At 40.4% G+C, this 10,623-nt stretch overlaps 1 protein-coding gene across 1 annotated transcript in view; it reads right to left on the reverse strand.

Annotated features, from left to right (window-relative positions):
* The window catches only part of ABHD3 (abhydrolase domain containing 3, phospholipase), a 39,560-nt gene extending 32,794 nt beyond the window's left edge, over positions 1–6,766 (reverse strand). Inside the window, exons 1-3 of the mRNA XM_043975080.1 lie at positions 6,427–6,766; positions 5,553–5,716; positions 4,187–4,369 (exon numbers count right to left, since the gene is read on the reverse strand). Coding sequence (XP_043831015.1) covers positions 4,187–4,369; positions 5,553–5,716; positions 6,427–6,573 — 494 coding nt within the window. The 5' untranslated portion in view covers positions 6,574–6,766. The remainder of the gene's footprint in view (positions 1–4,186; positions 4,370–5,552; positions 5,717–6,426) is intronic.
* Positions 6,767–10,623: the final 3,857 nt, after the last annotated feature.

A 10,623-nucleotide genomic window follows, 5' to 3' on the forward strand; every position in this document is an offset into this window, starting at 1 on the left:
AGAGTTTAAGTGATACACTGGTACAATCAAGATAGTAAAAGGACCAGAGAAAGGCCTGTAGCACATTTAGTAGATATTCTATGGATGATTTAGAGAAAGATGTAGGTAAGAATCACACAGGATGATAAAGTGTGAAGAGACTGTGACTTGTACAAGTGGTAGTACCTACACTCATGAGATCACACATCTAAGTAGCTAATGAAAAGCTAAATTAAGAACAGCAGCAGCCTAGCAGCCAGATGCTACAAGAATTTCCTTCCCTATTTTGGAGTGAAAATGTCAGCAAAATTTTCAAAGTAACTATATTACTTAAAAGTATATATGATAATATGAGTTAGATTAACAGAACTCAACATAGATTCTTGGAAAATCTGTTTTCATGATTTCCTAAGAATAATCCTGTCAGGAGAAGGAAATGGCAAACCACTCTAGTATTTTTGCCAAGAAAACCATGAAGAGTCAAACACGACTGAACAAACAACTGAACAAGAAGAATTACCTGTATACAAAGGGTGGCGTAAGAGCCATCATCAAGGAAATATATAACTGAAAAAAGCATTTAGGCCAGTCATAGAGCAAGGAATAACAAATGAAAAGACCAAGTACTTAGGCTCAGCTCCACTATCTACAGAAGTTTAAAAGCCCTAGAATAGGCTTCCAGTATTCTAGGTACATCCTCTCTGGAGTATTTATGGGAGGCTATGAAAAACAAACACATACAATTTGTAGAGGTGGATAGATTGCAGTCTACATTGACAAAAGAGTATTTACCTGGATGAGAGCATGAATAGTGAAATCTGATTTATAACTAACAATCTATTGATTATTTGGAATCTAATTTGGTACTTCTAAAAGGATTCAAAACAGTTGTTGTCTTATATAGGCTAGATATTCTACCTATAATGTTAAAGTCAATGTTTAGTAAAACTCTAGCCAAGTTCATTTAATTGTTATAAGTTTTAAATTAGTAGAGTTCATAGGACCATGGAAATTTAGCATTAGAAGTTGAAGTTAAAGAGATTTCAAGTGTAACATGCTTGGAAATAACAGGCATTAGCTTTTTTTTTTTTTTTGGTTTTTTTAGTGAGGCAATTGGGGTTAAGTGACTTGCCCAGGGTCACACAGCTAGTAAGTGTTAAGTGTCTGAGGCTGGATTTGAACTCAGGTCCTCCTGAATCCAGGGCCGGTGCTTTATGCACTGTGCCACCTAGCTGCCCCAGGCATTAGCTTTTGCATATATTAGTTAAAGCATAGGGACTTTGTTAACTAAAAGAAGAAAAACTTTATTTTTAAAAAATCTAATGTTTTACTCCATAAGCTAAGAGCCAAATTATTTCTAGTACCTAAATTACATCTAAACATTAATGAATAGTGCTGTAACGACAACCAAATTCATCAATTTCCTTAAATACTGAAATTCATGCCAGGTAGTGGTTTAACTGTATTCTACATACAGCCCAGTAATGCCTGGTAATGAGATGAGCTGTCGGAAACAGAAAATAGAGAGCTAGTCTGAGAATCAGGACAACTTGGATTCAAGTCCCACCTCTGATCCTTAAGGACTGTGGGACCCTGGGCAAATCACATGACCTCTTAGTACCCCAGGAAGCTTGCTGAGATGACAAATTACAGAACAGTTGCCTAATCTGAACTAGCACAGGGAGTTCTCCACAGGTCTAACAACCATCCCTAATCCCTCAATTTCAAAAAGTCAGAGGCCTAGAACTGGTTTGTCCCCTAGGTCCAGTGTAGAATATCAAGTGCTAGAATGGGGATCAAGAAGACCCAAGTTTAAATCCTACTTCAGACAGTTATTAACTATATGATCCTAGGGAAATCACTTAACTGCTCTCAGCCTCAGTTTCCTCATCAGTAAAATGGGGATAATAATAGTACCTATATCACATGGTTGTTATGAGGATCAAATGAGAGAAATGGTTTAAAAACTTTAAAGCACTAAATTATCATCATCATATTAATAATAATAATTATTATTACTTAAAAACCTGAGACTACCATTTCCCAGACCTCCAGGATATTTTTAACTGAGTGACCTTTGAAATCCAGGTAGCATTTCTTTCATTTATTTACCTGGCCCTGACCTGGATTCTAAGACTCCTCAGAGCTAACAGGTGAGGTTACAACTGAAGGCCTGTGACTAAGCATGATGGTCAAGGTCTGTTCATTCCTCCTGCTGTCTTCAAGCTTGGTCAGATGAAGATCCAAAGTCTCTTAATCTAAAAATAGCTTCTAGATAGGGCTGGATCTGCAGGCCTAGTCCAAGCCCGCCTGTTCTACAGGCCAAATTCCAAGCTTCTTAAGAACCAGGGCTAGTTCTTACATATTTGTATATTTAAATTTCCTCCACAGTACCTAGCACTGTTCATGAGTGCTCAGTAAATATCTGGTGAGTGGATCACAGTGTTAACACTGGAGAAATACAAGCAAACTAGAATCTCTTCTATTCTTTGGAAGCCTAGGGCAATATTTTTAGCCTCAAGGTCCTGACAGTGGTCTATGACAGTTTAGGTGACAGAAGAAAGCTTTGCCTAGTGGCAACTTAGGGCTTATGTCCAGTCCCAAGAGACATTTTTTTTAATAGCTTTGAAATTGATTCAGGCCAAGCCTTGAAGTAGCAATTTCATCATTTAGAAAAAGCCTTATTAATGCTTTCTCTCCAAGTGTAACATTTAACAAAGACTTAGATCTGCCATTACAGACTGAGGTCTGATTGATTAAAGACATAAATGGATGCTGAAATCATGCCTAAAGATTTCCCTTCCACTACAATTCTGATACAAATTCTAAAAGTGTTATCTGGTGCACAAGATGTATTTTATATGTCAAAAAGGTACAAGGTAGCATAAGCATAGAGAAAGAAAGCTGACCCTGGAGCCAGAAATCATTGGGTTCAAGCCTTACTTCTAAGCCCCTTTGTTGTTGTTGAGTTGTGTCTGACTCTTTGTGACTCTTTCTGAGGTTTTCTTGGCAAAGATACTAGAGTGGTTTGTCCATTTCCTTCTCCAGCTCATTTTATACATGAGGAAACTCAGGCAAGCAGAGTTAAGAGACTTGTCCAGAGTCACACATCTAGTATGTATCTGAAGTAAGATTTGAACTCAAGAAGATGTCTTCCTGACTCCAAGGCCCAGCACTCTATCCACTATCTATCTAGCGGCCCCTAAGCCCCTTACATACTGGTTTATATAATCCTTGGCAACTCACTTAACCTCTTAGGACTCAGGCAATGCTCTAATACTATGAGGAGCAGAAAAAGACTAACCTGCATTGGCAGAGGGGGTTTCCTCACCCAGGAGTACTCTAACAATGAAATCACAGGTCTAGTCCCTATCCCTATACAAAAAGGTCAGTAAACCAGTTGATACAACTTTAATGAAGAATTTCCTTTTCCTAGTATATGAATGTGAGGGGATTTTTATTGACAAGTCCATCCTCCATTTTCCCTAATCTAATTGTTCTGAGTTGGATAAAAGCATTACTCAATTTTAGATGTTCCTCATATAAGATGTCCATGTCCTTCCTCTTTAATGTTAGCCTTGACAGGGATTACTAGTTGTGAATTTGAGTGTGGTATTAAAATGACTTACCCACATATGCAAAAGTCCCTTTTAACTTAATTCAATGAATATTTTTACTTTAGGATGCAGAGATAAATAGAAACAGCTTAAAATTTGCTGTTGCCAAGGCACCTGTGCAAAGTAAAATCATGCCTGGAAACTGGGCTAAGCACAGCCACCAAAAAAATGCTGCAGCAGCACTTGCCATAAACCCACTACCTTTGGTCAAACATAAGAGAGGTGAATCATCTCTGAAACAACAAGAATGACCTTGAAATGAATCCTCATGTTTTAAGGGTTTTTCCATACTTGGGATATGGTCCCATGCTTGAGAAAGAAGTTGTGCCTTCCTAAACCAAGCACTTGGTGAAACATTAGGAATACAGCTGTGCTCTTAAAGGGTTGTAGGGTGGTTTCCCATAGTGCCAAAGAGGTCACCATACTCCTGCTGCTCTGTCAATCAACTCTAAAGTAAATACTCTTAGAGGTAGGGAGGAAAGCATCATATAAAAAAAGATGTTTTAATTATGCCAGTATATGAAAGATGTATCTATCATTATCATGTATTTCATTTATTTCATTAGCTGGAATAAAACACTCAATATTACCTGTATCCCAATTCTTCACTGAACTGGATCATATGAAGAATGTAAGATTCTTTGCTTGTCCCTGTGAGGCCAGGCAGCAATAAGACAGTCGGTCGGGTGCTAGCATCCAAATAACATGTACTCTTGTTATTATCAAACCAGTCCAGTGAAATCTGGCCTCCATCTGCTGTTTTAATAAGCTCACTTCAAAAAAAAATTCAAAAGACAAAAATGATTCTCTTTTGTAGTCCTTATATTTGGTAACTATCACCTCTTCAATTAAATTAATGTTATAGAGGATCTTAATTTTTTGAATCATAGGTCTACAACATTACTGGTTCATTTAAAAATGATTATGCTTTTCTGCATTTTTTCATGCTTCTGAGAAGCCACATAAAAGCCACTTTCTTTCAATGCAATGTTATAATGATAATAACACTTGGTTTTGAGTTATCTGCAGCAGCCGGAATAAAAGAGATGCCATGTAATAATAATTACAATAATAACTAATATTTTCACAGTGCCTGAAAGCAGTCCAAATTCTTTCACATTTCCTCATCATTATGAAATGGATGAATAGCCAGTATTAACTCCAACTTGATTAAGTCATCTAGGAGAATTAGAAATAAATATAATTCAGTCCTTCTGATTCCTGGTCTTAAGTATGCTTTGAGCTAAACCTTGTTATCTCCTATCAGTATCAAGTAACATACCACTTTTAAAATATTCTAAAGTACCCATCAGAAAGCATCAATGCACTCATACTATGTTCCCAAACAGTCCAAGTTCCAGGCAACAAAAAGAACTCCAGAAGGACTAGATGACTCAGGGAAATTAATAATAGGCACCATCTCTGTTTCCTGGTTACTGCTACATTCTGGACTGTCTTTAGTGCCTGAAGGTCATTACTACAGAATCCATTCATTCACCAAATAAAGTGATTTCCATACATAAGAAGTTCATATCTCAAAGCCCATAGTGAATAGCACCTTTTGCAGTTTTCATTTATTTATTTATTTATTTTTGCATCATTAGTTGCCTATCTTTCTGTTTCTATGGTGCATATCACCAAAGGACTTCAGGTACTCTGGGACAGCTGAATCACTTCTCAGAAAACAGGTACAAAAACATTTCTTTAATTCTAGAAATAGCCTGTTCAGTCTAAGGTCAAACATTTTAGTTGAATGGCAATAACTGGGAACATCACTATTTCACTTGATTTACTGTACCTATTTCTAGGCCAGATACCTTTCATTCACACACCTCTACCCCACATACTATATTTACTAAACAGAAGTACTAGGGCCCAGGTATTGGATGATTGTGGGATCCCTTCCTGCAAGGCAGTAAAGATGGCTATGGAGGAGGGAAAAAAACCGGTACTTACTTTCTGTACTGCACCTGGGGCTTAGAAGTGATGAAAGGTCTCAGTAAAGTCTGCCCCCGGCTCTCCCAGCACCAAATGGTGGGATAGTAGGTTTCTGTCACTACAGGACAATGGTCCTGAAGGAAGCGGCTCAGACTCTCACCCCCTATCACCAGTTGGGGTTTCTGGGAAAAGGCAATATCAGTGAAAGGTTCAAAAACAGTCTCGTTAGTATTCCACTAAGTGTTCACACGCGTTCATTTTCTCTTTCTCTACATTTGCTACGAGGCCTATGGCAAAGAACTCACAATAAACTGGAACTAACTTGCAAGTTTTATTTCTGAAACGGCCCCACGGAGTGATGTAGGTTCAGGAAAGGAAGCCACACCAAAAGCTCCCAGAAGTTTCGGAGACACAGAACCGTGCCATAGTTCATCAATAATACAATGACCCAGTGACAGCCCGGCTTACATACTAGCCCGGTGTGCTCTGCGGTCAGCCAGGGTCGAGGGCATTTCTTGGGGAAGAGACCTGGCGTTGCTTGCTGCTCCTTAGCGCCAGAAGGGAATGAATAGCGGCAGCTTAGGAGATGGGGCGAGGGGAAATGGGTGCGTTTCCCGCGACTTCCCGTTAAAAGCATTTACTTTGGCGACAGTGTGCATGCCGGTAGTTTGGAGAAAGCAATCGTCCTTTCATTCTTTCTTCAAACCAGGTGCGGGAGGCTGGAGTCACCTGCATCCCGGTGTAGCAGTGTTCAAGTTTCCTTGGCCTCTCTAAGGGCAACGCACCCTTGTTCCCCCTGCCAGCGCCCGTCCCTCTCCCTTCGCTTCCCACCCCCGCCCCCGGCGCGCCCGAGCTCCTCTTGGTCCCCAACCCCCTCCACCGCCCACCTCACCTTGGCAATGCTGCTCAGGTAGTAGCAGGCATAGGCAACGCTGAAACCCAGGACCAGAGACAAGCCCACACCAGAGCCTAGGAACCCGACCCGGACTTGGTGCTCCAGATACAGGGAAAACTCCCGGGACAGCATCTCCAGGTCCATGGCCAGCCGCAGATGCGCTGTGCGCTGCCGATCGTGCGCAGGGTCCCGGGAGGATGGAGAGGACCAGAGCCCCGGGGCTGGAGCAAGGAGGCGCGCAGCAGCTAGCTACGCGGCCGGCCGCCGGCACTCCTCTACAGCGGCTCCTACCGAGGAAATGGGCCGTTTCCGCCTACTGAAGCGGAGCGGGCAGGGCCGAGAAGGAGACGTAACTGGGGCCACCCATCACCGCCCCCCCCCTCCACTCCCACCCCTACCCCCGCCCGCTGCTGCCACTGCTGCGGTCGCCGCCGGCTCCTCCCCGGCTTTACGGAGAGCCGCCCCCGCCTTCGACTAAGGAACCTTCCAGAGGAGCAGGCTGGAGCTTAGGGCTGACCGGAGGGGAGGGAGAAGGAGTGGCCTGGGGAAGGGAGGGGGGGAGGGCGGGGGAGAGCAAAAACCCGACCCCATTTAAAACCCTCCAGTGAAGGGAGTCAATTTGGGGTCATCGCTAAATTATGAAAAGGTCAGGCTACAGTCCTCCCTCCTGGCTCGGGACAATGATATGCGGCTATGACCTTGAGCAACTCCCTCTAAGAGTGGGTTAACCCTCCCCGGGAAAAGCTTAATTAAGAAGCCTAGGGGGCAAGTCCAGGACTGAGGATGGACTCCGGTGTTAAGAGGAAAAAGTGTGAGGAAAGTCGATGCGTAAAGTGAAGAGAAAGACATTTAAGCTGTGGCCTCCAAAGAACGACAAAAGCGGAGGAGGCGCCTGGAAATGTTACTCTCGATAGGAATCTGAACACACAATCAGGTTTAAAATGCTTACGTATTGTGACCCTGGGCAAGTCACTTAACCCTCATTGCCCCGCAAAAAAAAAATAGTAATCATAAAAAAATTAAAATAAAATGCTTATATATTCTACAACACATGCATGGATCAGAAGTTAGTGCCTGATATATCCCCCCCAAAATAGATGAAATGGGTCAAAACAAAAAATGACCTCCAAAATCTAAGTCTCCTGAACGTTTAGTGTTTATAGCCACACCGAATACATCTTCGTTTTGTAATAAGTCAGGTCATCTAATACTAGCACACAGGAAAAGGTTTGGGAAATAGATTTTCCTAAGTTTATTTATAGCAACAAGAATAAAGCCAGGAAATTTAATTAGGTATTTGAAAAGGCTCAGAGAGAGGGATTAGTATTCTACATTATGAGTTGTTTAGGTGATTAACTCGATATGCTGGAATATATGTATGTATATGTTGGTCTACTTCTAAATCTGTAGGGGTTATGAGCAAGATTATACAGGGTATAACAAAAGCTATTAAAGCCTAAAACTCTACTTGCATTTTAGGACACCCTGTAAAATAATCCTTAGATAAATTTTAAATTAAAAACTTGAAAAATTCTTTTTAATCCAGGTTAGAGGAAACAACAGATAACTCCTGAAAATGGCAGGAATTCCACTCACTGAAAAGAAACTGATATATATTTGCTTTAGGTGTGAGCATCATTAGTTTATCTAAACAGTTTTTTGAGTTCAGACATTTTTTTTTCATTTATTTTTTGATGAGGCAATTGGGGTTAAGTGACTTGCCTAGGGTCACACAGCTAGTGTCAAGTGTCTGAGGCTGGATTTGAACTCAGGTCCTCCTGAATCCAGGGCCAGTGCTTTATTCACTGAGCCACCTAGCTGCCCAGAGTTCAGACATTTTTAATGTGTCACTTTTAGTAGGAATTTCAAGTGTCAATATAATCTTAATTTATATTCCTTAAGGGAAAGAACATTGATATTATAGTGTATGGTGTATCAGATAAGTATTGAAATATCTCTGATGAATATCTTAGCCCTGTTTTAAAAGTAAACAGACTAAAAAAAGAAAAAAGAAAAAAACTTGAACAGATTATTGCAAAACTTCGCCTTCAGGCCTGAGGGATGATAGAGATGTGCCTCTTTCAGTTGTAAAATGAAAAAAATCATAAGAATATTCACTCCTGGGGGCAGCTAGATGGCCTGGTGGATAAAGTATCGGCCCTGGATTCAGGAGTACCTGAGTTCAAATTTGGCCTCAGACACTTGACACTTACTAGCTGTGTGACCTGGGCAAGTCACTTAACCCTCATTGCCTCACCAAAAAAAATTTAAAAATTTAAAAAAGAATATTCACTCCTAAAAAACGGAATCAAATTTATAAAAATACAAGTCATTCCCCAATCGATGAATGGTCAAAGGATATGAACAGGCAGTTTTCAGACAAAGATATCAAAGCTATCTATAATCATATGAAAAAATGCTCTAGATCAATATTGATCAAAGAAATGCAAATTAAAACAACTCTGAGGTATCAACTCACACCTATCAGAGTGGCAAATATAGTAAAAATGGAAAATACTGGGTGTTGGAGGGGATATGGGAAAGCTGGGACGCTAATCCACAGTTGGTGGATTTGTAAAAAGATCCAACCATTCTGGAGAGCAATTTGGAACAATGCCCAAAGGGCTATAGAACTGCATTCACTTTGATCCAGCAATACCATTGCTAGGTTTACATTCCAAAGACATCCCCAAAAAGAGAAAAAGACCTATTTGTACAAAAATACATGTAGCAGCTTTTTGTGGTGGTTAATAATTGGAAATCAAAGGAAAGCCCATCAATTGGGGAATGACTAAAGAAGCTGTGGTATATGATGGTGATAAAATGTTACTGTGCTATATGAAATGATAAGCAGGATGATTTCAGAAAGGCCTGGAAAGACTTGTATGAACTGATGCATAGTGAAGTGAGCAGAACCAAGAGAACATTATGTACAGAAACAGCAATGAAGAACTGTGAATGACAACTATTCTCAACAATACAGTGATCCAAGACAATCCCAAAGGACTATTGATGAAACATACTATCCACCTCTAAAGAAAGAACTGATTTAGATGAAACACAGACTGAAGCATGCTATTTTTTACTTTCTGTCATTTTCTTTCTTTTATTCAAGTTTTCTTGTAGAAAATTACTAATATGGTAAGTTTTTACATAATCGTACTTGTATAGCCCATATTGGATTGCTTACTGCCTCAGGGAAGGGGGAGGGAAGGGGTAAAGGGAAGGAGGGAAGGAGGGATAAAAACTGGAACTCAAAACTATAAATAAAAATGTTTATTACTTAAAAAAAAATTTACCCTTGGAGCAGCTAGGTGGTGCAGTGGATAGAGCATGGGCCCTGGAATCAGGAGGACCTGAGGCCTCAGACACTTGACACTTACTAGCTGTGTGACCTTGGGCAAGTCACTTGACCCCACTTGCCTTCCCCCCCAAAAAAATTCACCTTTAGTCATTCATATCAATGGAAGGTGAGAAAGTCTAGATTAAAGATATAGATAGATAATATATATCTACGTATATGTGTATATGTATATTATACATGTATATAGACATATAGACATATAATGTAGGAGGCAAAAAAAGGGTTAATAGAAAAACCTAACATGCAAGCTTTAATTCAGATATTAGCTCCAAAAGGGAGTTAGACCCCAGTTAATGGATAACTTACAAGTTAGGATGCTGGGTTCTCTTACCTACAGGAATCAGTGCCTATAATGGAATAGAGTGAGCTAGGCCCTGAAGACCTGAAACTATAACAATAAAGGAATTGACAGACTATAGAAATGTAGAATAGAAATAAATGAAAAATGAAGATATTTTGAAACTAGTCATGAGAAACAGAAAGAGACATGCGCAGAAAAGGCCAAATATGTCCCCGGATTCACCTTATGACGTGTAAACCCCCAAAACACACCTCTACTGAAAAAGGTACCCACCTCAGGTGTTGGTTTAGGACCCCAGGGACTCCAAATTAGGATAAGCCTACTTACTAGCTGTGTGACCCTGGGCAAGTCACTTGACCCTCATTGCTCCACCAAAAAAAAAGAGATTAATCTTGGTGGGGATATGAAGAGCAGATTGGAAGTGAGAAAGAATAGAACCTAGACCGGGTTTTTTCTCTCTGGCTATACCAAATAGATCTAAACTAGGATTTCCCATGCTATAAGGAATCTGTTCTCAAGCTCTCTCTCT

The sequence above is a fragment of the Dromiciops gliroides genome, chromosome 1 (genome assembly GCF_019393635.1).
Source record: "Dromiciops gliroides isolate mDroGli1 chromosome 1, mDroGli1.pri, whole genome shotgun sequence".
Classification (NCBI taxonomy): Eukaryota; Metazoa; Chordata; class Mammalia; order Microbiotheria; family Microbiotheriidae; genus Dromiciops; species Dromiciops gliroides.